The following is a 26,120-nucleotide window of genomic DNA, read 5'->3' on the forward strand; positions in this document are numbered from 1 at the left end:
AGTTCTAGAGAAGTTTGGCTTAGAATAGACAACTGTTAGGGCCCTTTGTTCTATAAAATGCTGTATTTTAATAAATTGTATATGTTGTAATAGAATTTTATCTCCCTGAGTAACGATTTATAGTGTTTCTCTAGTAAATCTTGAGTAACTTACTGTTTAAATTTCATGGTGAAAAAGATGTTCCATTTCCAGTTATGTTTTCTCTGAATCTCAGCTCGCTTATATCTGTCTTGTCATTCTCTTTTTAATATATTTACCTGTACTGATCCTTGAATTTTTAACTTCAGAGTATGCAGTAAATCTGGTTTCTCTTCATTTCTTTGCATGCGTCCGTCAGCCTAGTGATTTAAGGAAACATCGTAGAAAGGTCAAGTGTTTAGTAATTTAACATACCTTTGTTTCTCTGAAGTATTGACGGGCACCTGTCATTTGGCATGAATGAGCCCTGTGAATCACTGACATTTAAATGGACATGTTGACACTCACCTGGCATGTCACAAATGACGATTGTCCTGTTGGAGACAGGTCACTGGTGGTTTGCATAGAATGCTGGGACAGGCGTAAGGGTGTGCCTTTCTTCCACTCATTTGCCTTCTCATCGTTGCATGCTTATTTATAATGGCTATAGTATTTTTTCAATGAGAAATTACTGAAGCAGAGCCACAGATTTTAGTTTGGGGAAAAACTAATTTTAATAAGCATAGCTAGAAGGGCCGGCCTGGTGGCGCAGCACTTAAGTTCGCATGTTCTGCTCCTCGGCAGCCCGGGGTTCGCCGGTTCGGATCCCGGGTGTGGACCTGGCACCCCTTTGCGAAAGTCATACTGTGGGAGGTGTCCCACATATAAAGTAGAGCAAGATGGGCACGGATGTGAGCTCAGGGGCAGTCTTCCTCAGCAAAAATAGGAAGATTGGCAGTAGTTAGCTCAGGGCTAATCTTCCTCAAAAAAAAAAAAAAACATAGCTAGCTGTCATGAGCTCTTACTGTATGCCAGGCCCTGTGCTGAGTGCTCTACCAGTCTGCTCTCTCGTCCTCATGGACTTCCTGTGAGATGCAGGTTACTGTTGTTATCCCCATGGACAGATGTGGAACAGAGGCTCCGAGAGGCCACATGCTGTGCCTAGGGGCACACAGTTAGGGAACGCTGCAGTGTGGACTGGTCTGATTTCAAAACCAGGACACTGAGTCGCTTCCCCCACGGCCTGACTTCTCTGCAGATTCTCTCACCTCCTCACTCGTCCCTGACAGCGGGGGCCAGCGGGCCTCTTCTCCTTATAGATAGTCGTGAATCGGGCCTCCCTGTTCTTGGAGGACGTGCACGCACTGGGGAGCAGATCTGTGGACCAGAATGCCTTCCTCCTAACCTTCACCCCATGTGCATAGCCTGCACCCCCACCCAGAAGCTGCCTGAGCCTGCGCTCGTAGGCCGCCCTTCGGATGCTCGGGCAGCTGTCCTCTGACCGCAGCGCTTAGAGCACATGAGCTGGGTGGCAGCCGTGGGAGCCCTCCGCTGCGCAGAGCACCGTGGCGATTCAGTGAAACGCAGGCTCAAGTCCCCGCTGTCAGTGATGATTTGTGACCCGGGTGTGCTGCTCGCCCTCTCTGCGCCTTGGTTTGCCCTCCTGTTTAAGTGAAGACAACGACAGAAGCGCGCTCCTCGGGGTGGCCGCAGACGGTGCCATCTGTGCACGATCTGCAAGGAGCTGAGAGCTTATAACCGGCCCCGCGGCGCACAGCACGCCCTCAGTCCCGCCGACTCGCATCCGTGTTTCCCTCGGTGGGAAGGCTTTCTCAGGGAAGGAAGGAGCGTGTTGATTGACGTCCAGGCAGGACAGCCTGACCCTGTTGCTCATGGCACTGTGGGCTGGCTGGCTGGCTCCTTCGAGGGCCTTGCTGTGGGGCTGTGGTGAGGATGAAAGGCAGGAGTGCAGGCATGGTGCAGACACGGGTGGCGTGGGCCGCGCACTGTCCTCCTCCTCAGCGTCCCTGGCCTACGCCGCCGTGACCCCCCAGCTGTCGGGGAGCTTCGTTCCAGTCAGCTCTGAAAGAGCGTGCAGGCCCCAGCCTGGCGGGCCCCGGGCTGGGCAGGGCCCCTCAGCACGGGGGCACAATGGGAGCAGCCACTGGCCGGGGCGGGCCTCTCCTCCTGAGCTCTGTCTCCGCTGAGGACAGTGAACTCAGTCCCGTGGACTGCTCCCTGTCCTGTTCTTTTTTGTTTTTTATAGGTGATTGTTTTAACCTCAGTTTGAAATCTCTCCCTGTTTCAGTTTCGTATTGATAGTTTCTAGCCGTCGTAGCCTTTGGTTGTCTGCAGATTGTAATTTGAAATCAGGAGAGCATGGGGAATCTATCCAGCTACGGCTTAAGGTTCTATCTTAAATGAGTTCGACTCCGTTTTGCACTAAGCCCCTTGGTTGTCACTGAGCCACTGTGGGGCTGCAGTGGAGCGATAGTCTACACAGTCGCATTAAAAAAGCCCAAGTTGGCTGCTCAGGTCTTGCTGTTTGTACAAACGCCTGCCACGCACGTTTTGAGAACTCGAGCCCTGCCTTAACCACGGAGCCCCATGGATCAGTAAGACCTGCCGGGGTTAACGTTTTCCCCACCGCCTCCTTCCTGTCCTCACGTTCCCCGACACGGGAAAACTGGCAGTCTGAAGGAGAGGATCTTCCAGTGGAAGGCCAGGACTGCTTTGAGCCGGCTTGAACAAATTGCTTTTAAACCGCGTAGAAAGACCTCAGTTTATAGCATCTGTTCTGCACGCTGAGACGTATGAGACAGACAGGCGTGTCTGGGATGGAGGAGTTAGATCCCTTTTCGCTTTTCCACTTGTTACAGAGTCCAGGAAGGTGCATCACTACTCAAAATGATAGTGGATCATGGTACAAGCTATTTCTCTTTTTCTCCCAAAACAAAAAGTTCTGGACAGTTTACCCAAGAGGTTTCTGCCCTCTCTGGTGTTTCTTCTGAATGCATCAGGAGATAAACACGTTCATCTTCAGCTCCTCATCAGGGACAGTGAGTGCCGTGCGTGCTGTGTGAGGACGAGGTTTTGGGCGTGGTTCAGATCTCGGTGCCCTTCAGTGGCTGTCCTCATGGTGGCCTAGGATCCTAGGGCGGGCGGGCCCTCGGGCTGCGAGGAGGCTCAGGAGGAGGAGTGCCCGTGTGTCCTGCCCGGGTCTCTGCACTCGTTCTGGTGCTCATAGGCCAGGAGTCGGGCTCTGCTCTGTGCTCCTGCTCCTGATAAGTAAGACGGTCCTTTAACGTGGCGTTGGGCTAAAACGAGGCTGGTTGTACTCAGCAGAAAGCATAGCTCATGGATTTCCACATAAGTTTATGGTTATAATTTAAAGCCTATGTGTTGTGGGGTTTTTTTGGTCACAGTGTGTTGTTCACTAATTTTACACTGGTCTCAACCCCTCAGTTGCCAACCTCCCTAGAAGAGGTACGAGACGACAAGACGACAATAAAATGTGAAACCTCGCCCCTGCCCTCCCTGCGGTCCCTTCGGCTGGACAGGCTGCACAAAGGGGCGCTGCACACGGTCGGCCACGAGGACCTCAGGGACTTACAGAAGTAAGGAGGGCAGCGTCCCACCCTAGCCCGGCTCCAAACAGACCGCCTTCCCATGCTCAGCTTTCAGAAATCCATTGCTCTCTTCTTGGGGAAAAAAGTCAGAATGATGACTTTAAAGAAATACCGGTTAATTGAGTTGAGTTGATTTAGATGATGCCCTCGGGCTGCCCTGGGAGCTCAGGTGAGCCCAGCAGAAGATGCTGTCTGTTTGGGCGACGTGAGTTTAGAAAGAGAGTTCAGTGATAGCAGCAATCTTAGAAAGCCTTCATTTCTTCAGAGTCTGCAAATTGACTATTGTGAGAACTTTCTCTTCTTGTGGAGCATTTGCTAAGCATGTGGCGTGTTCTGACCGTTGCTCTGCAGGACCGTCCGTGTCCTGCCACTGGGACGCGCTCTCTGCCTCTGAGTTGTGGAGAGCCCCACCTCGTCCCCAGCGCTCCAAGCGCCTCCCCACAGGGACCATGAGAGCCAGTGGGTGACTAGTGTGCTCCTATGTCAAACTACCACGGGCTGTGCTTTTGTCCCGCCCTGGCAGCCCTCGGTGGCGGGTGAAGGTGTCCATCCTCGCCGCCTCTGCAGTAGGCCCTGTGGCTCTTGTTTCGCGGCAGGGACGGTGGCACTGGGGAGGTTGCTGGGGCGCTGGGGTCAGGCCTCCGGTTGGGAGAGCATCTTCACAGCCGAGGGGCAGCCCTCAGGTGGGCTCATGGTGCTCTCTGCCTTCCATGGTTCGGACTGGAAGCCTTCTCAGAAGGAGAGCTCCGGCTCAGAGCCTCAGCTCCTCAGAAACGGTTCTCCGTGGTGGGATGGCTGGGAGCCTTCGTTTCTACACGCGATGCATTTTGCGAAGGAGACATGCCTGGAGGAGACTTGGAATGCTCGTGTAGTTGGAAGAGCAAGTATTAAAAGCGTGGAGTGTTCTAGTGCCTGTGAATGGAACGTTGTGTTGGGACGAGGGCGCTCATTCAAGATCGTTTTCTGTCCCCAAAGCTCCACAGGCTCACAGGACGGCCCCGTGAGCAACCCCAGCAGTAGTAATAGTAGCCAGGACTCGCTCCACAAAGCCCCCAAGAAGAAGGGCATCAAGTCCTCCATTGGCCGCCTGTTTGGCAAGAAAGAAAAGGGCCGACCTGGACATGCCGGCAAGGAGGCATTAGGACAAGGTGGGTGGCTTCCAGCAAACATTCTTAACCCTTAGGATGGAGGCGGGGGGCCTGCCGTGTGTGTGCCTACTGTGTGCCCCCGGTTGTTCCCACGGGCGGTCTGTCGAAGACGCTGGGCGTTCTCAGGGAGTGAAAGCTCAGGAGGCGTATGTTTTCTCTGGGACACATGCGACCCAGAGAGCCACGGTGGACGTTCTTTGGCCCTGAACAACCTGGCGTCCCAGACAGAAGGGGCTCACTGTCTCTCGAGCATTCTCGTGCCTTGGTTGCCTAGTCAGAAACTTAGCCTTTAGAGGTGTTCTTTGCCTGCAAGTGCTCTTCCACCTGTTTCTGAACTCACCTAATGTGGCCGTGTTGATTTCTCTCGCTGTTTCAACCGCTGGGCCCTCACAGCTGGCGTTTCAGAGACCGAAAACTCAGCTCAGGATGCCTTGGGACTCAGCAAACTGGGAGGACAGGCGGAGAAAAACCAAAAACTTCAAAAAAAGTAAGCTTTTCGTTATTCGTCCATCTCACTGAACACTTCTCAGTTGTGCCTGATTTTTAACTAACGTTTATTTAATAAATGTAGTATCTATTTATGTGTCTATATTACCTTCTGAAAGGTTAACCTAAAGCTTTTAACAGACTGTGCTTCCTGGGGGGCTGAGAGCCTCTGCTCAGGAAGGGGGAGAGGACTCAGGGGAGGCTCCCGTCCCCCGGAGAGCTGTCTGACGAGGAGGGCTCCCCGCCAGGCGGGGGCCCCGAGTCCGGCTCCGGTGCGTCAGCTCTAGGGGGAGGGGCCGCTTAGCCTTGCTGCGCTCCCAGTTTCCTCCTCTAAGATGGGAGTGCAGCGGTATGCGCCTCACACGGCTTTGTGAGTGTTAGACACACATCTGTCGCTACATAAACACACGTAAAGCACTGGCAACAGTGCCAGCCATCCTAAAATAGGGAGAACTGAGTGTGTAATTGCAGCCACCGCTCCGACTTGATCACCAGCATTCAGAGTTTGCCGTGCGGGCTATGATCTGTCAGGAAATATTCGCTGTGTTGCCCCTTTTTTCCTCCTCCGGTAGATTTTGTATTTTTATCTTCAATAGACTCGTGATTTTGTGGTCTGTTTATTAAATTTTGATTCCGATTTGTCTTGACTCTGAAAATAGGTGATAGCAGGGTGATCATTTTCTGCAAAGGTGCTCAGACGCTGCGAAGCCCCGGGGTAGGGGCATGGAATAGTGTGTGCGTGTTTCTCTGGCTTCGTTCTGATCGGGAGCAGGTTGTGTGTTGGTTGACCGTATGTCAACCAGAATTAAGTAGATGAATGAGGTAGGGAGAGACAGTATCCCAGTGAACTGGTGACTGAAAACTGAAACTGAACCGCCCTCTACGACAGAAGGGGCAGTTAGCAGTCCCAGAGGGAAGCGCTGACCTTGAGAATGGGGAAGACGGGCGAGAGCCAGTGGTCAGATGGCAAAGCTGGGCCTTGGGACAGGCTGACGATTGGTAGGTTCTGTGGTCACTCTGACGATAGGAAAGGTCGTCTGGCCACTCAAGTACCCTGAGACACCCTCATTGGTGTGGCACCCGGGCCTACAGTGCGCCCCGAGGACCACGCTGGGGCCCGGGGACCCTCTCCCCTAGAGGCCACGTGCCTTTAGCTGTAGAGTTGCCGGTTGGGTTCCCTTTTGTGAACCCTGCCTCATTTTCGTTCTCTTCTCAGAATCGTGCTGATCTTCGTGACTGGCCCACTGCTGGTCTTATTTCAGGCGAAGTGCCGTTGTTTCTGTTATTGCTCACCATGCCCTAGGAATACTCAGTCTTTCAGGTCCCCGTGAATGGAAATCCGCAGACACCATTGAACAGCAAAACGTGCTTTGAACGTTGCTGTCTTTGAACTGTATAAAAATGTTTTAAAGTAACTTGGGTAATTGCCATTTGCCTTTGTGAAACGTATCCCAGCCAGGCCTTTTGCCTCCTGGAGCCCTGCCAGGAAAAATGTGTCCGTTAGATTTTGCTGACGTGTTCTAGTGCACACGCTTGCACATGCTGGAATAAAATCCGTAAGGTTTGTGGCAGTGCGCCTCGGTCCTCGTCCCCGGAAGTTCATGGTTCCTGTAGGGTCACAGACTATTCAAATTGGCCCAAGTTTGGGTCACCCTTGTTTTCTAAATTTATTTTGTAATTCGCAGGAGGTATGCTTGAGCACTTGGCTGTGTGGAGACAGCCTTTATTGTTTGTCCCGGCACGTGACTCCGTTTCCCGCTGCGTGGGGAGCGTGTGTGGGGGTGGGTGGTAGGCGGGTTTCTCTGGAGCTCCGGGTTCCCCGTGATGGCATTGGCCCTGCACTTCTGTGTCACCATAGCTGTAACTGTCCAGGGGCAGGCCGTTCTCTGAACTCTGTGGTCGTGCACGGCAAGTTCTAGGATGTACTAGTAAGTTAGTAGGGAAAAATTCAAAGTATGGAGGTTATTTGTCTGACTACAGTGGGTAATTTTAGTTCTGTCAGTTAACCAGAAATAAAATTGACTTTAGGAAAAATGCTTTATTTATAATTGTGGGAAAATGTTTGAGTTATCCGGAAAAAGTATTATTGGAATACAGCTTTACGTTTATGGCATTATAGAGGTAAGAATCAAAATACGGTCCTCAGAAATATTTCTTTTTATTACCTCAAAAGTGTGCCTTTAGCTGCCAAAGTCACACAGCCAAACACATCCACTTTTAGAGAGTTTTCAAGAACCTGGTGACTTCGGTGGAGAGCTGACTTTCAGGTTTTGTCAAAGGTACATAAAAGAGAGTGGTGGGCGCGTTCGGTGCTGGACATGCTTAATGAATCCGTGGAGGGTACCGCTGGCGTGAAATCAGACATCACTGTGTTCGTCCGCTTGGCGGTGCTCCCACAGCGTTGCCGGGCGTCCCTGGTGCTGTCTGAACTCCGTCGCCTTAAGTAACCTGGTGTTCTAATGCTCTCTTTCCCGTTTCTCCCTGGTTGACTCTAGTGTGGTCACAGGGTAAGTTGAGGCGGAGGGTGTGCTGTGCTGAGCGTGTGTTACAGCCTGTGGCGTTGGCGGTCACCAGCCTCAGGCTCTGAACTGAGGTTCCGGGAGAGTCGTGCTGCTTTGCTGAGAGCTGTGCCGGGTCCCCTCACCCTGGCCGCCCCCCACCCCCAGCCTCTGACAGCGAGCTGCACCCCATGGCGGGAGTAGTGCTTTGTGTGGGCCGTGGAGCCGTGTTTGTGACGTGAGCCCAGCAGGTGTTGGTGCAAGGTGCCATGGTACTGAACGTGTCGGCCTCAGAGAAACGAGGTGCGTGTGTCGCTTGGATGGTACACCTTATCTGGGGTCTGGTCAGCAAAGCCCACACCGCTTCTCGTTATGAAAGATAACTTCATCATCATCTCCTGTCCTAGTTATAAAACACACGCCGTCACTCACGGGTTACATGATCTTTGTCTCATCCGTGTGCCTGTTCCCCAGGGGATTTAGCATATTTCTGAATGTCTTTTTCCTCTGACTCTAATTTTAAGGCTGGGAAGCATGGCACATCAGTTTCCTGGTATAGAGGTATTTAAAAAATCGCCCTTGGGGTCTAGAATGATCTTCGAGGGAGGAGGTCAAGTCCCAGCCAAGCAGCCGCGAGTTGCTGGCTGACCATGGCGGGCCCAGCGCTCGTCCCTTTACTCTGCAGGGACGGCAGCCCCGCCCTTGTTTCTCGAGTAGCTCTCTGTAAACGGAGATCGCAGATCCCAAGGGTGGACAAAGCGATGACAGAGATTGCAGTATCTCCAAGCAGAGGAGGGAAATACGTAACAACAGAAAGCAGACGAGTCTTCTGTTTGCTTCTGGGCAGTGGTTTGGGGCCGTAGAATCTGGGCACACAGAATACACCTCATTGCCCCAGAATATCAGCTTCTGCCTCAGCCTCTGCAGAACAGAGCTGGGTGCCTCGGGTAGACTTAGGATGCAGAGAAACGCACGGCACTTGAGAGGCCCGCCGCCTTCGATCTCTCGGGTTTCAGGCCTTGGAGCGAAGGGCCAGTAGAAGACGACCTCGTGCCCTGGCGGTTAGCTGTCGCGAGGACTCAGCAGCTATCGTGGTGATCTCTGGTTGCAGTGAAGTCGAACCACACGGGTGGTTCTGTTGATTCTTAGAAAGTGCTCTGATGAGTAGTCACAAACGAAGGAGAGCGGCCGTCTGCCTGAGGCCGTTCTCAGTGGCCAACAGGGAAAGGCAGTTCCTAGACCAAGCAAGAAGGGAGCATATTTGTTCGAGAAACCGAGCTCCAGAGAGGGCAGGAGTGGCGCTGGCCCCGGCGTCTCCAGTCTGGTCTCCGCATCCTGTGCTCGCCCTGCCCTGCACAGCTTCCAGGGGCGCTGCCCTCTCCTCTCCCACGGGCAGGGGCCTTCTTCACGTGACAGAACAGTCACCCCCAGAGAAGAAGGGGGTGCTGGTGTTCCTGCCTGGGGTGATAACGCAGGGATCTGGCTCCGTGTGGGGTCTTCAAGGTCACCAACTAGCCTGATAGGGGAGGGAGCTGGAAGCAGACAGAGACCTGGGCCGGCCGCCCAGCTGGGGTCTCCTCTGCCCTCAAGCTCACTTCTCGCGTCTCTCTCGGCGGCATCTAAGAGATGCATCGTTCTCCCTCCATTGCCTTATCGCCCTTTCAGCAGGGCGCTGGGCCTGCACTGTGAAACCCAGAAGTAATCCATACTAGAGAAAGCTGTTGATAAAAGCCAACGACCATTGCAGGTGAAGTCAGAAGGGTGTGCACCAGTCCCCAGATGATGGAATTACCAGACTATTTTTAACCCTATGTTCCTGTGTACAGTGAGTGTCTGTTTCATATGAAAAATGAACTCTCTGCCAAGTGCCCCGGACTCAGTACCTGTTTAGTTCACTTCAGAGTGTGGGGATCGGAAAGCCCTGTTGGCCTGGCACCAGTGCCATCCCCGCCCCTCTGCCGGGCCAGGCGGGCAGGACTTGGGCCTTGACCGTGCTGTCAGGGTTCAGGTCTTTCCCTGCTCTGTCTGCCGAGGAGGTGTCTGTCTTGCTCGTATGGCTCCTATGGCTCACAGACGTGTTTGCATAAGATAGAGCCGCTGTCCTCGAGGAGAACTTGTCCCCAGGAAACACAAAGTGGCACTTAATTCAGCACACTGGCGGTCGGTCCCGCCCAGCGAGGCCCTCCTCTCCCCTCCGTCCAGCATTGGCCTCCTGTGTCAGGGGGACGGCAGTTCCAGTGGACTTGGCTGCTTTTTTATTTATGAGTAGCTTTGCTTATTTGAACTAGAGAAGTTTGCCCCTTGTTAACTCTACTTGAGCTATTAAGATATTTGTTGCATCCTCTGGTAGAATTATCCTGGATAGTTGCTATCCAGGATATCTGTTATTCCCCAGAAGCCTCAGGGTGACTTAAGGCACACTTACTTGAGATCCTGTGTGAAACGTTTTGAGCTTTAATTGTCCGTAGACTTCATAGTCTTAAGAAAAGTCTAATACTATTTCAATATGTTGAAGAGCTGTTACGTATCTTTAGAAGTAAAAGATTCGACGACGTGTTCTGTAGAAATGATTATGGAAAATGACTTGGGGTGTCGGGGCGCGTGCGGTGAGCAGCCCCGTCTCCTCTCCGAGGCTCTCCCTGTCAAAGTAATAGGGTGTCTTAGAAAGGCTTGGAGGTAAACAGCACAAAGCAGTAAGATAAGATTCGTGAAGCTTCTTTGTTCTCTCTTACATAGCCATGTTCCCAGTAGACAGAATCATTTGCAAAGATGGTAATGTGGTAAAGTTCCAGTTCGCCTATTTTAAAATCAGGCCTACAGAATATTTCTGATCTCACGAGGGCCCTGGGACTCCTCCCTGCCTCCTGCCCCACGGTAGCTGTCAGCGCAGGGCATCTTAGGCTCACACTCCGTCTGGGGTCCTGGTAGAAACTGTCCGGGTTGAAATTTTCTGGATTTGAAGCCTGTGGGTTAAACCACAGAATGACCCAATGTCTGAATTTAGCAAATACCTAGTTAGCTAACTAGCAACGTGGAAGAGAAACAGCCAAAATCCAGTCCACTACTTGCTTGCTACAGTAGACCATTCCTAGTGTTAAAAATCCACATTGTTCTCGGTGTTGGTGGTGTGAACGCTGAACGTTTGTGAAGCTCCCACGGAGGCAGGCTTCTCTGTTCAGACCCGGTCTAGTTTCCTCTTTCTCCATATTTTCCCTCATCGTTTAGAAAGAGAAGAGCGAGTATGTTTTCGCTTGAATGTCCTAGCTTGGATACAAAGGCTCTGCTGGGTTTTTTTAAAGTGGGTAATAATTCTTTAATTCTGCGAGGAGATGATTCTACAGAGAACCTTGTCGAGTCCGTCAGCATTCTATTGTTCAGGAGTGCTTCATGACATGTACCAAACTACCGTTAAGTGGACGGTTTAGAAGATTAAAGGGAAATAATGAGATATGTGCTACTGTGCTTGTGAAAGTGTATAGAGCGAGTACTCTGCTAACTTGCTTCCTGTATGCGTGTGATCGAGTCTTTCACTATGACTGTCTGGTTATTTGTAGGCATGAGTTGCTCGAGGAAGCCCGGAGACAAGGTTTACCTTTCGCACAATGGGATGGGCCAACTGTTGTCGTCTGGCTGGAGGTATAGCCGTCTTTCAATCCTGGATCAAGTATGTGACTCATGTGAACGTGTTAATCCATTTCACACAGTGTGCATAACCTTCTGGCCTCAACATTTCCTGTCTCTAGCTCTGGGTTGGGATGCCAGCCTGGTATGTGGCCGCTTGCCGAGCCAACATGAAAAGCGGGGCTATCATGTCCACCCTGTCAGACACGGAGATCCAGCGTGAGATCGGCATCAGCAACCCTCTGCACAGGCTGAAGCTGAGGCTGGCCATTCAGGCGATCACGTCCCTCACGAGTCCGTCAGCCCCTCCTACGTCAAGAACGGTGCGTCTCCCTGAAAGCAGTTTATCCCCTCCTGACGTTGCTTCTCCAAGTCTTCGTAAACACACCCAGGGCTCCGGTTTAAAATTTCAGCCTGCAGAAACGTCACAGCTTCTAACGGGTGAAAACTGAGTGGTTAAAAATACTTTATTGAATGCTTTTTTAACAGCCTGGCTTCAGTGGCTGCATTGTAACGTAGAAGTAGGAGTTTCTGAAAACAACAGTAGCGATCACAAATTTAGACATAAATTCATGAAAAGTGAAGGGAAAAAAGCCTCGATCCCCAGTTGCGCTATAAGCAGTATTTTACTCTAATGTGACGTTGGGCCCCTTGGTGCTTCCATTTTGGGCGCTGAGGGCCCTGGGAGCTCAGGGTTCTGAGCAGTCCATTAGCCTGCGTGTGCGCAGGCACCAGGCATTACCTGTGCTCATCCGGTTTGCTCCCCGTGGGGAGACCTCGAACGTCCTTAAAGAGGGTCCTCCTATTTGAAACGTTAAAAACTAATCTAATGAAAACATTAGCGGTTACTGGGAGATAAGGGCAGGCCAACGCCTCATTTCTAAAGTGCAGACTCTTTTCATTGGCCCAGTGCCCACTCTCTGCTTTTAGCTTTTGTTTACTCTCGAGAGAAAAACCCTGATTAAGAAACCAAGAGCCTCACAGGCATGCTTCTCTGAGTAGCAGGTCAGGGCCCGATTCAGGCCTCAGTTCCTTTGCACAAAAAGTGTTAAGAGCCTTTTTTGTTTGTTTGTTTGATTTTGTCTCTTAGTAAAGAGTTGTGGTAGCGACAGTCAGCCTGTGTTCTCACCTGTCGCACAGACAGCTCTTCTCCCAGTGGAAAGTTTTGTCGCAGTATCCGATCTGGTCCCTGTTCCCCCATCATTTCACATGAGAGTGGCCTTTCTGCAAGTGAAGGCGCTGGGGTGGTTTTCCCCAAGTGTTTATCAACTGTCTTGAGAAAGCTCGCGTCCTGCGAGCTGAGGTTAATGGCCAGTGGTGAAGAGCCCGTCCCCCGGGAAGCTCTGCGTTGAGAGCCGCGGGGCCTGGCTGTCCGCGGCTGCAGTGACGGGGACCGGACGTGGGGCCGGTGTTCCGGTACAGTTGCGATTGGGCCTTCTTTTGGACACACTCAGTCCAGCTCCCTGCCTCTTGAGCCCCCCGGCGAGGTTGTGCAGGCCGAGAGGCCCCGTCCTGGGAGCGCCTGCCCCGAGCCGTCTCCCCCAGTCCGGAGCTCGGCTGCGTGGGCTTCCTGGGCTGAGGCCCTTTCCCATGGGGTGGGTTGATGGGCACTGGAGAATTACTCACACTTTGAGAGGCGCAAAATGTATTTTCTTCTCTTTATATTTCACATACCTCAGGGGGTCAGCAGGGCAGATCCAGCTCTAGGAATCATGGGCTCTTCTCGTGTGGCTGACCACACAGCATTAATTAGGTGTGGTCACTCTTTAAGAAGGGCGAGCTGGTCGATGTTCTCTCCTTTTCTACGTGGGCATCTCAAATGAGAAGAGGGGGAGACGGGCCTCGCCTCCCCTGCTCCTCCTGTGTGCCCGTGGCTCACGTGTCTGCCACCTTCCTCTCTGTCACTGCTTCCCTTGCCCTGGATGTGGTGGTCCCTGGGTCACCGTAGACCACAGGAAATGTCTGGTTAATGCATGAGGAGATGGAAACACTCGCGGCCTCGCCACAAATGGTCAGTCCCGCCCCGAGCCTGTCCTCCTCCCAGGGCACCCCACTTACAAGCGGCGCCATTCCCGGCCTTTTTGTGGGAAACAGAAAGGTCATTTTACACTCAGTTGTTCCTGATAAGTATTTCCGCTAGGTATTAGTCAAATGTATAAAATAGGATCTGTATTTTGTCTTATTTTCGATTTTTCCAGGAACTTTACATTGGTAGGCCCTCTCTCTTTAGAGTAGGTTGAATTCACACCTCCTTTAGGGAGAGGCCTCGGCCGAACACTCCATTTTGAGGGTCTGGCCCATTTTCTCCCTCGCTGAGTGTGCTTGCCGGGGGGGCCTCGGCTCCTGCACGAGAAGCTGGGATTGTTGTTTTGCATGCGTTTTGCATGATACCTTGATTTCTCGAACTTTCCCCTCCGTCTCGCTGCACCTTCTGAAGTTGATCTGCTTGCCTTACTAAGCTCACCGATACTAACAGCCGTGTTCTTTTCATTCCTAACCACGTAACATCAGGAGGATGAGGAGGGAAGCTGGGCTCAGGTTGGAGACTTTCTATACTATATTCTTCACTATATGTACAGCAACAAAAAGAATTGGCGCATGAAAACTCGTAATTTACTTTTCTTGACATTTTTAACATCTTAACTTTTTCAGAATATTGTTAACGATTTGAAAGCATTAGGCGGAAGCAGAGCGTAGAGTTAAAGAGCACGTCTCATGGACAATTTTGAACCTCTCTTCCGTGGGGCCGTGGTGTCAGTTCTGGTTAGCGTAGACGGCTCTGTGTAGCGGACCGGCTTCTGGACGCGGTCCTGGGGCTTCGGCGGCTCCTGACATTGCGGATTTAAGTACCCGCTTGGGTAACTTAACCGCAAGGTCTGCCGGTGGGAAAACTGAATTCTGAGAACTTTCCAGCACAGGAGTTGCTGTGGAGACGTCACGTCCGGGTCTTCGTGTTGGTGTTTTACTAAGTGCTGATCAAAAGGCTTTCTTACTAATGGAATTCTCAGAAATTAAGCCTCTTCTTGCTTAATGTACTTTTCCGTTTTCAGCTCCCCAGCTCTTCAGCTCACAAAAAGCTGCCACACGTGTCTTGCAGCCTTCCTCTGAGACAGCTCGACTAACACAGCGATGTCCCTGCCTGTGACCCCACCAGCGTTGCTGTGTGACATGCCGCACTTTAGGGACCCGCACAGCCGCGCGGTGTGAGCAGGCGGCGTCTCCCGAGGCTCTTGCTGAGGGCGGAGCGCTCAGGGTCCTCACGGGATCCTTGTATGTCTGAAAAGAATCAGGATAGTTTCAAATCAGAATTTTCCTGAGTACAAGTTGTTGGTTGAAATGCCAGTTTCCCTCTGTTTGTATTCCCAACGTAAAGCCAATTCTCTCTCTCTTTTTAACAAAAGAAGAGAGAAGCTATAATATGATGGTGTGAGCCCTCTGCTCCTGATTTGGGCCTTCTGTGCTGCTACGCCAGATAAGTATCCTCATTAATGATTTAACCTGGCCAGCTAGCTCTTTACAAGGCCACTAATGACCATCAGTGAATTAAAAAGGGTGCATTTCGTAATTACTTAAATGTCGGTGTATTTCACACTAGGAAGCAGAACTTTGTCAGCACTTGAGTAGGAAATTCCCTGTGTCAGGGGCACGAGGTGTAAATTAAATAAGCGGAATGTTTGCTCTCTGCAGTAGAAATGCAAACACGGGTGAGCTGTGCCCGCGGCAGCAGAGTTAGCCAACACTCAGTGTTCCTAGTAAGCAAGAGCTGCTCTCGCTGTCGCCTCCCCTAGATGAGAGGAGTGAAGAGGCTTCCTGGGCTCTGTGAGGCCGCCCGGTCTGCTGAGGGCCGCGGTCACACAGTGTTCCTCTCCTGTGCCCTTACCTCGTGGCCAGCTCTGAAGCCGAGGGGAGGTTCAAGGTTTCCTCGGGCCCTCGGGAAGAAAGCATCAAGGTGTGGTGAGAGCCGTGGGTGCCTTCATTTAGCAAGTGGCACATGTGGGCTGTCTGTGGGAGGCTGTGTTGCTTGCTGCAGACACAGGAGTGAGCGGGACAGCCACAGTCCCTGCCGCCGGCCCTCACAGTTTACAGAGATCACAGAAGTGTGTTTGTGATCATTTCAGTGGTGGATTAGCAGGCCCTGGGCAGTGGCTGCCTCTTCTGGCCCAGGTGTTGTCCGATGATGGAGATCCGTGTCAAGGGCTTTTTCAGAAGGCTCTGATGGCGGCCCGGGAGATGGAGGGCTCCCTGGACTGGGCCTGATCCTCAGTCGCTGACCTACGTTATCTGACGCTGGACCACTTAAGAAGTGTGACTAGAGTGTATGATGAGTAAACAAAAAGGAGGAGGGTTCCGCTTCCATGGAATTCTCTTATTTAGAAATCTTTGCGTTGTGTGCCCATTTAAGAATACGTAATCACAGGCAAGGAAATGAGACCAGATGCTCATGCGTAAGTCTCAGGCATATGAGATGAGAGTAAGGTTTGAAAGAGTGAAAAACATGACAGTGTGATGATTTCCCGAAAATATTTGATGTTTTTCCCACTCATGGTTGCTTAGAGAAAATAGTGAAAATGTTTTTTTCTGTTCGAATTTGAGCATTCTTGTTGGAGTGTGAGTCATTTCTTCCAGCTTGATTGGTGTAAGTGATAAATTAGACCAGAGGCCTTGTTTTCAAGGCAGAGCACGGTGGTAGTTGAGAGGGACTGTGTCCAGGGATTCTGTGATGGGACTGCAGAAGGCCTGCGGGCGCAGCTGGTCTTGGACAAAGGGGCAGCGAGTGCCTTTTTTGGATATGTCTGTAGATACATATAATGTGTGTGCTTATTTTTCATTGTACAAAGCTTGGCTGTATTCTGTTAGATTTATCCCTAAGGATTTCATGACTTTGATGACATTGTGAATGGCATTTTGTAAATTTCAGTTTCCAGTTCACTTCTGGTATTTAGAAACCCAGCTCGTGTTTGTGTCCTGGTCTTGTGTCCTGCTGCTTTGCTAAGCTCGCTGTAGTTCTCACAGCCAGTTTGTAGGTGCATTTTCTATGTTGCTAATCAGGTCATCTGCAAATAAAGACAGGTTTTTTTTTCCCAATTCCTATGCTTTTGATTTCTTTTTCTTGCCTTGTTACCGTGGCTAGGAGTTCCACCGCAGCGCTGAATAAAATTAGTGAGAACAGACCCTTTGTTCCTGATCTCAGGAAGAATACATTGTCTTTCACCTTTAAGTGTGATGTCAGCCCTGTGTTTGCTGTAGATGCCCCTTATCAGGTTGAGGCCGTTTTCTTCCATTGCTAGATTGCTGAGATTTCCATAAATGAATGATGAATTTTGTCAAATGCTTTTTCTGCATCTTTTGAGATGATATAGTGGTATTTCTTTTGAATCCATTGATAGGATGAATGTCATTGATTTTTCAAATGTTGACCCAACCTTATGTTCCTAGGATGAATCTCACTTGTCGTGATAGCTTATTCTTTTAATTTATTATTGATTTAATTTGCTCATATTTTGTCCAGGAATTTTGCATCTGTGTCTATGAGAGATACTGGTCTGTAGTTTTCTTGTAATGTCTTTGTCTGGTTTTGGTAGTATCAGGATAGTGCTGGCTTCATAGGATGAGTTAGGCATTTCTTCTCCATTTTTTTGGAATAATAGTGTAGAATTGTTATTTTTTCCATAAATATTTGGTAAGATTCACCAGTGAAGACATTTAAGGTAAAGATTTTATGTGTATGTGAGAGAAAGTTTATAACTGCAAATTTGAGTCCTGATAAGATACAACTTATCTCTTTCTTATGAGTTGCTCTCATAGATGATGTCTTTTGCCCATTTTATCTAAGTTGCTTACAGTTGTTCACAGTTTTCCCTTTCAGTGTCTATGTCCTATAGTGTGTCCCCTCTTTCATTCTTGATGTTGGTAATGTACGTCTTTTCTTTTTTCTTAGTCACTCTGTCTAGGGCTTAGTCAATTTTACTGATCTTTATGAAGAACCAGATTTTAGTTTCATAGTTTTATTTTTCTTGTTTCTGTTTCATTGATTTCTGCTCTTTTATTTTCTTCCTTCTGCTTGCTGTGGATTTCATTTGTTCTTCTTTTTCAAGTTTTTTAAGGTAGAATCTTACATTGTTGTTTTGAGACCTTCCTTCATTTACGACATAAGTGTTTAATACTATAAATTTCCCTCAAGACACTGCTTTAGCCATGTCCTACAATTTTTGAATAGATTGTGTTTCACTTTCATTCAGTTAGAAATATTTTCCCATTTCTCTTGTTTTCTTCTTTGGCACGTGGGTTATTTAGCCGTATGCTAATTTCCAAATACTTGAGAATTTTCTAGATATCTTTTTATTATTGATTTCTAATTTAATTCTGTTGAGGTCAGAGAACATAGTTTGTATGATTTCAGTCCCTTTAGATCTGTTGAGATTTGTCTTGGAGAATCCCATACGCACTTGAAATGAACGTATTCTGCTGTTATTGGGTGGGGTGTTCCACGAAACGTCACTTAGGTCAAGCTGGTCAATAGTGTTGTTTAAGGCTTCTGGATCCTTACTGAGGGGGTCTGTCTGCCTGTTTTGGCTTCTTTGTTCCATCAGTGACTGAGTCAGAGGAGGGTTGAGGTCTTGTGACTGTAACTGTGGATTTTTCTGTTTCTCCTTTCAGTTCTGTCAGTTGTTGTCTTGCTTCTCTCTTCTTTTAAAACTATTTTTCAGTTCACTTTTTTTTTAAGATTTTATTTTTCCTTTTTCTCCCCAAAGTCCCCTGGTATGTAATTGTATGTTTTTAGTTGTGGGTCCTTCTCGTTGGGGCATGTGGGACGCCACCTCAACATGGCTTGATGAGCAGTGTCATATCCAGGCCCAGGATGCAAACCGGTGAAACCCTGGGCTGCTGAAGCGGAGTGCGCCAACGTAACCACTCAGCCACGGGGCCGGCCCCTTCAGTTCACTTTTTACACGGATTTTGAAATTAACAGATTTTTTGTTGAGGAAATTTGGAAAACAAAGTGTTAAAATTAAAACCAGCCACAGATATTTTTGTGTACAGTTGGATTGATCCTTCAAACTTGTTCATGAGTCGTGATCATTCTTTGTTGTTATATTATTATACACAAAAATTACTTCAGAAAGATCATGTGTTATCAGCTACATTTTTATTGTGGTTGGGGAAATAGGTTAAATTTATAAACACGAATGAGTCATAGGTTTTCAGTGGTATAATACCTTCTGTTAAAATTCTACTGACAAATTTAAAAGGTAGTACCTAGGAGATCAAATTATTTTGAAATGATAAAGAACAGTGTTGTCATTCATTTAAGCTTTAAGGATATGTAATAGGTTAAAAATCCAGTTTAAAGATTATTTAAACTGCCCTTGTGACCTCTTGGGTGTTCTTTTTCCTGAACTGATCGTACTTGCTTGTTGAAAGCAGACGCTCGCCTACGGGGACATGAACCATGATTGGATCGGGAACGAGTGGCTGCCCAGCCTGGGCCTCCCGCAATACCGCAGCTACTTCATGGAGTGCCTGGTGGACGCGCGCATGCTGGACTATCTCACCAAGAAGGACCTGCGCGGGCAGCTGAAGATGGCGGACAGCTTCCACAGGTCAGTTGTTGCACATAGTTCCTGCTCGTTGGCTAGGAGGCTTTTGACTGTTTCCATCTGTAATTTTGTTTTTTTTGTAAATAGAAAGAGCTTCCAGTATGGAATTATGTGCCTGCGAAGGCTGAATTATGACCGAAAAGAACTGGAAAGAAAAAGAGAAGAAAGCCAGAATGAAATAAAAGGCTAGTACATTACGTTTAATTGATTTAGCGTATTTCTGCTTCCCAGTGTATTAGCAGCCTAAGTGATTTCCTAGTTTCTTTAAATTAAAAAAAATATTTTTTTTTATTGTGGTCATAATAGTTTATAACATTGTGAAATTTCAGTTGTACATTAATATTTGTCAGACACCATGTGAGTGTGCCGCTTCGCCCCTTGTGGCCACCTTCCACACCCCTTGCCCCTTGTAACCACTAAATTGTTCTCTTTGTCCGTAAGTTTGATTATCTTCTACATAGGAGTGAAATCATCCAGTGTTTGTCTTTCTCCATTTGGCTTATTTCTCTTCACAGGATGCCCTCAAGGTCCATCCATGTGGTTGCGAATGGGACGATTACATCTTTTTTTTTATGGCTGAGTAGTATTCCATTGTGTATTTATATACCCCATACTCTTTATCCAATCATCCGTCGATGGGCACTTGGGCTGCTTCCACATCTTGGCTATTGTGAATAATGCTGCGATGAACATGGGGTACCTAAGTCTCTTTGAATTGTGGATTTCAGTTTTTTTTGATAAATACCCAGTAGTGGGTTAGCTGGGTTGTATGGAATTTCTATTTTTAATTTTTTGAGAAATCTCCGTACTGTTTTCTGCAGTGGCTGCACCGGTTTGCATTCCCACCAGCAGTGGATGAGGGTTCCCTTTTCTCTACAACCTCTCCAACGCTTGTTGTTTTTTGTCTTGGTGATTATAGCCATTCTAATGGGTGTAAGATATCTAAGTGTAGTTTTTTGCTTTTTGGGTTTTTTTTTAAAGACGGGCACCTGAGCTAACATCTGTTGCCAATCTTTTTTTTCTTTTTTCCCCTTCTTCTTCTCCCCAAGGCCTGCCAGTACGTAGTTGTATCCTCCAGTTGCACGTCCTTCTGTCTGTGCTATGTGGGATGCCACCTCAGCATGGCTTGATGAGCGGTGCCATATCTCCACCCAGGATCTGAACCAGCGAAACCCTGGGCCTCTAAAGCGGGGCATGGGAACTTAACCACTCGGCCACGGCCCCGGCCCCTAAATGTAGTTTTGATTTGCATTTCCCTGATGATTAGTGATGTTGAGCATCTTTTCATGTGCCTATTGGCCATCCATCTATCTTCTTTGGAAAAATGTCTGTTCGTATCCTCTGCCTACTTTTTGATTGGGTTGTTTGTTTTTTTTGTTGTTCATTTGTGTGAGTTGTTTCTATATTATGGAGATTAACTCCGTGTCGGATATATGATTTGCAAATATTTTCTCCCATTTGGTGGGTGGTTTTTTCATTTTAATCTTGATTTCCTTTGACTTCCAGAAGCTCTTTAGTCTGATGAAGTCCCACTTGTTTATTTTTTTCTTTTGTTTTCCTTGTCTGGGTAGACATGGTATTCAGTAAGATCCTTTTAAGTCTGATGTCAAAGAGTGGACTGCCTGTATTTTCTTCCAGAAGTTTTATGGTTTCAGCTCTTACCTTCAAGTCTCTGGTCCATTTTGAGTCTATTTTTGTGTATGGAGAAAGGTAGTGGTCTACTTTCGTTGTTTTGCATGTGGCTGTCCAGTTCTCCCAGCACCATTTATTGAAGAGGCTTTCCTTTCTCCATTGTATATTCTTAGCTCCTTTGCCGAAGATTAGCTGTCTGTAGATGTGTGGTTTTATTTCTGGGCTTTCGGTTCTCTTCCATTGATCTGTGTGCCTGTTTTTGTACCAGTACCATGCTGTTTTGATCACTATGGGTCTGTAGTACGTTTTGAAGTCAGGCACTGTGATGCTCCAGCTTTGTTGTTCTTTCTCAGGATTGCTTTGGCTATTCAGGGTCTTTTGTTGACCCATGTGAATTTTAAGATTCTTTGTTCTATGAAGAATGTCATTGGGATTCTGATTGGGATTCCATTGAATCTATAGATTGCTTTAGGTAGAATGGACTTTTTTTTTTTTTAGGAAGATCAGCCCTGAGCTAACTACTGCCAATCCTCTTCTTTTTGCTGAGAAAGACTGGCCCTGAGCTAACATCCATGCCCATCTTCCTCTACTTTGTATGTGGGACGCCTTCTACAGCATGGCTTTTGCCAAGCAGTGCCCCGTCCGCACCCAGGATCCGAACCGGTGGACCCCGGGCTGCTGAGAAGCAGAACGTGCGCACTTAACCGCTGCACCACCGGGCCGGCCCCTAGAATGGACATTTTAACTATGCTTATTCTTCCAAATCCATGTGCATGGAATATCTTCCCATTTCTTTTGTCATTATTGATTTCTTTCAGTGATGTCTTATAGTTTTCCTTGTATAGATCTTTTTATTTTTTATTTTTTTATCGCAGTAACATTTGATTATAACATTATATAACTTTCAGATGTACATCATAGCATGTTTCAAATTCTATGTAGATTCCATCATGTTCACCACCCAAAGACTAATTACAAGCCATCACCACACACGTGTGCTTAATCACCCCTTTCACCCTCCCCCTGTTAAGTTTATTCCTAGGTATTTTTTTTTCATGTTGTGAGATTTTTTACTTTATTTTATTTTTTAAAAAAATTTTTATTGAGTTAATGATAGGTTACAATCTTGTGAAATTTCAGTTATGTATTATTGTCTGTCAGTCGTGTTGTAGGTGCAACCCTTCACCCTTTGTGCCCACCCCCCCACCCCCCCTTCCCCTGGTAGCCACTAATCTGTTCTCTTTGCCCACAGGTTTAAATTCCTCATAGGGGTGGAGTCACACAGAGATTGTCTTGTCTATCTGGCTTATTTCACTTAACATAATTCCCTCAGGGTCCATCCATGTTGTTGCAAATGGGACGATTTTGTTCTTTTTTATGGCTGAGTAGTATTCCATTGTATATATGTACCACATCTTCTTTATCCAGTCATCTGTTGATGGGCACTTAGGTTGCTTCCATGTCTTGGCTATTGTAAATAATGCTGCCGTGAACATTGGGGTGCATAGGACTTTTGGAATTGCTGACTTCAAGCTCTTTGGATAGATACCCAGTAGTGGGATGGCTGGATCGTATGGTAGTTGTATTTTTAATTTTTTGAGGAATCTCCATACTGTTTTCCATAGTGGCTGCACCAGTTTGCATTCCCGCCAGCAGTGTATGAGGGTTCCTTTTTCTCCACAACCTCTCCAACATTTATCACTATTTGTTTCAGTTATTTTTGTCACTCTAATGGGTGTAAGGTAATATCTTAGTGTAGTTTTGATTTGCACTTCCCTGATGATCAGCGATGATGAGCATCTTTTCATGTGCCTATTGGCCATCCATATATCTTCTTGGGAGAAATGTCTGTTCATGTCTCCTGCCCATTTTTTGATCGGGTTGTTTAATTTTTTGTTGTTGAGTTGTGTGAGTTCTTCATCTGTTATGGATATTAAGCCTTTGTCGGATGTATTACTTGGAAATGTTTTTTCCCAGTTAGTGGGTTGTTTTTTTGTTTCACTCCTGTTTTCCCTTGCCTTGAAGAAGCGCTTTCGTCTGATGAAGTCCCATTTGTTTATTCTTTGTATTGTTTCCCTTCTCTGAGAAGACATGGTGTCCGAAAAGATCCCTTTAATACTGATGTCAAAGAGTGTACTTCCTATATTTTCTTCTGGAAGCCTTATGGTTTCAGGTCTTACCTTTAGGTCTTTGATCCATTTTGAGTTCATTTTGGTGAATGGTGAAAAAGAATGGTCCAATTTTCATTCTTTTACATGTGGCTTTCCAGTTTTCCCAGCGCCGTTTGTTGAAGAGACTTTCTTTTCTCCATTGTAGGCCCTCAGCTCCTTTGTCAAAGATTAGCTGTCCATAGATGTGTGGTTTTATTTCTGCGCTTTCAGTTCTGTTCCATGGATCTGTGCACCTGTTTTTGTACCAGTACCATGCTGTTTTGATCACTGTAGCTTTGTGGTATGTTTTGAAGTCAGGGATTGTGATGCCTCCAGCTTTGTTCTTCTTTCTCAGGATTGCTTTAGCAATTCAGGGTCTTTTGTTGTCCCATATGAATTTTAGGATTCTTTGTTCTATTTCTGTAAAGATGTCATTGGGATTCTGATTGGGATGGCATTGAATCTGTAGATTGCTTTAGGTAGAGTGGATATTTTAACTGTGTTTATTCTTCCAATCCATGTGCATGGAATGTCTTTCCATCTCTTTATGTCGTCATCCATTTCTTTCAGAAAAGCCTTGTAATTTTCATCGTATAGGTCTTTCACTTCCTTAGTTAAATTCACCCTGAGGTATGTTCTTCTTTTTGTTGCGATTATGAATGGTATTGTGTTCTTGAGTTCTTTTTCTGTTAGTTTGTTATTAGAGTATAGAAATGCTACTGATTTATGTAAATTGATTTTATATCCTGCTACTTTGCTGTAGTTGTTGATTACTTCTAAAAGTTTTCCAATGGATTCTTTGGGGTTTTCTATCTATAAGATCACGTCGTCTGCAAATAGCGAGAGTTTCACTTCTTCCGCCCCTATTTGGATTCCTTTTATTCCTTTTTCTTGCCTGATTGCTCTGGCCAGGACCTCCAGTACTATGCTGAATAAGAGTGGTGATAGAGGGCATCCTTGTCTCGTTCCGGTTCTCAGGGGGATGGTGCCCAGTTTTTGCCCATTGAGTATGATGTTGGCTGTGGGTTTGTCATCTATGGCCTTTATTGTGTTGAGGTAGTTCCCGTCTATCCCCATTTTGTTGAGTTTTTATCATAAATGGCTGTTGGATCTTGTCAAATGCTTTCTCTGCATCTATTGAGATGATCATGTGGTTTTTATTCCTCAGTTTGTTGATGCGGTGTATCACATTGATTGATTTGCGGATGCTGAACCATCCCTGTGTCCCTGGTATGAATCCCACCTGATCATGATGTATGATCCTTTTGATGAATTACTGTATTCTGGTTGCCAAAATTTTGTTGAGAATTTTTGCATCTGTGTTCATCAGCGATACTGGCCTGTAGTTCTTTTTCATGCTGTCCTTGTCAGGCTTTGGTATCAGCATGATGTTGGCCTCGTAGAATGTGTTAGGAAGTGTTCCATCCTCCCTAATTTTTTGGAATAGCTTGAAAAGGATAGGTATTAAATCCTCTCTGAAAGTTTGGTAAAATTCCCCAGGAAAGCCATCTGGTCCTGGGGGTTTATTCTTTGGGTGCTTTTGATGGCTGTTTCAGTCTCTTTGCTTGTGACTGGTCTGTTCAGATTGTCTCCTCCTTCTTGAGTGAGCTTTGGGAGGTTGTAGGAGTCCAAGAATTTATCCATTTCCTGTAGGTTATCCATTTTGCTGGCATATAGTTTTTGCGTAGTATTCTCTTATAATCCATTGTATTTCTGTGGAGTCTGTTGTTATTTCTCCTCTTTTATTTCTGATTTTGTTTATTTGAGCTTTCTCTCTGTTTTTCTTTGTAAGTCTGGCTAGGAGTTTGTCAATTTTATTTACCTTCTCAAAGAACAAGCTCTTTGTTTCATTAATCCTTTCTACTGCCTTTTTTGTTTGAATACCATTTATTTCTGCTCTGATTTTTATTATTTCTCTCCTTCTGCTGACTTTTGGCTTTGTTTGTTCTTCTTTCTCTAATTCAGTTAGGTGTGGTTTAAGATTGCTGATTTTCTGGTTTGTTAAGATGTCCCTGAATGGCGATGAATTTTCCTCTTAATAGAGCTTTTACTGCATCCCATATGAGTTGGTATAGCATGCTATCATTTTCATTTGTCTCCAGGTATTTTTGGATTTCTTCTTTAATTTCTTCCATGATCCATTGCTTGTTCAATAGCGTATTGTTTAGTCTCCACATCCTTGTGCCTTTCTCAGCTTCTTCCTTGTAATTAATTTCTAGCCTTATAACATTATGATCGGAGAAGATGCTCGTTATTATTTCAATTTTTTTAAATTTGTAGAGGCTTGCCTTGTTTCCCAACCTATGGTCTATCCTTGAGAATGTTCCATGCACGCTTGAGAAGCATGTGTATTCTGCTGTTTTTGGATGAAGCATTGTATATATATCTGTGAAGTCCAACTGTTTTAGCTTTTCGTTTAGCTCCACTGTTTCTCTGTTGATTTCCTGTCTGGATGATCTATCCATTGATGTGAGTGTCGTGTTGAGGTCCCCTACTATTTTTGTGTTATTTTTGATATCTTCTTTTAGGTTTGTTAATAGTTACTTTATGAACTTTGGTGCTCCTGTGTTGGGGGCATAGATATTTATAAGCGTTATTTCTTCTTGATGAAGTGTCCCTTTGATCATTATATATTGGCCCTCTATGTGTCTCTTTACCTGCCTTATCTTGAAGCCTGTTTTGTCTGATATAAGCATTGCGACCCCTGCTTTCTTTTGTTTGCTATTGGCTTGGAGTGTTGTCTTCCACCCCTTCACTCTAAGCCTGTGTTTGTCCTTGGAGCTGAGGTGTGTTTCCTGGAGGCAACAAATTGTTGGATCTCGTTCTTTAATCTATTTTGCCACTCTGTGTCTTTTTATTGGCGAGTTCAATCCGTTTACGTTGAGGGTGAGTATTGATGCATGAGGGCTTAATGCTGTCATTCTGTTGCTCGTTTTCCGGTTTTCCTGTGTTTCCTTTGTTTCTTGTCCTGTGTGTTTTAGCCTACCCATTGACTTCTGCAGTTTCTTAGGCTGGGTTTCTTAGATTTTTCCTTATTTATGTTTTATGTTTCTGTTCTGTTTTTCAGTTTAGTGGCTACCCTGAAGTTTGTATTCAGAATCTCGTGTATAACATAGTCCATTTTCTGGTGGTCTCTTACTTCCTTAGCCTAGATTGTTTCAGTCCCTTTCCTCCTCCCCTCCGAAATTATTATTTTCATCTCTTATTCCAACTTGTGTTGTGAGTTTGTGGTTAGAGTGATAAGATTATCTTTGCTTTGGTGATTTCCTTCCCTTTATCCTAATGCTATAGTTGAATATTTGCTATCCTATTTAGCTTCTGTCTATTTGTCTCCCTACTCTGTGTTTTGTGACCCCTTACTCCCTTTTTTTCTTTTTTCAGGTATGAGGGCCTTCTTGAG

General features: G+C 46.8%; 1 protein-coding gene across 2 annotated transcripts in view; it reads left to right on the top strand.

The window, feature by feature from the left end:
• Positions 1 to 26,120, top strand: part of LOC106829618 (liprin-alpha-1-like) — an 85,025-nt gene that overhangs the window by 48,661 nt on the left and 10,244 nt on the right. Inside the window, exons 17-24 of one of the 2 annotated variants that reach the window (XM_070487891.1) lie at positions 3,424 to 3,575; positions 4,563 to 4,735; positions 5,129 to 5,222; positions 11,274 to 11,355; positions 11,463 to 11,663; positions 13,852 to 13,878; positions 18,766 to 18,941; positions 19,026 to 19,123. In XM_070487891.1, the coding sequence (XP_070343992.1) occupies positions 3,424 to 3,575; positions 4,563 to 4,735; positions 5,129 to 5,222; positions 11,274 to 11,355; positions 11,463 to 11,663; positions 13,852 to 13,878; positions 18,766 to 18,941; positions 19,026 to 19,123 (1,003 nt within the window). The remainder of the gene's footprint in view (positions 1 to 3,423; positions 3,576 to 4,562; positions 4,736 to 5,128; positions 5,223 to 11,273; positions 11,356 to 11,462; positions 11,664 to 13,851; positions 13,879 to 18,765; positions 18,942 to 19,025; positions 19,124 to 26,120) is intronic. The other variant, XM_070487892.1, reaches the window with a different exon arrangement.

The sequence above is a fragment of the Equus asinus genome, chromosome 17 (assembly GCF_041296235.1).
Source record: "Equus asinus isolate D_3611 breed Donkey chromosome 17, EquAss-T2T_v2, whole genome shotgun sequence".
Classification (NCBI taxonomy): Eukaryota; Metazoa; Chordata; class Mammalia; order Perissodactyla; family Equidae; genus Equus; species Equus asinus.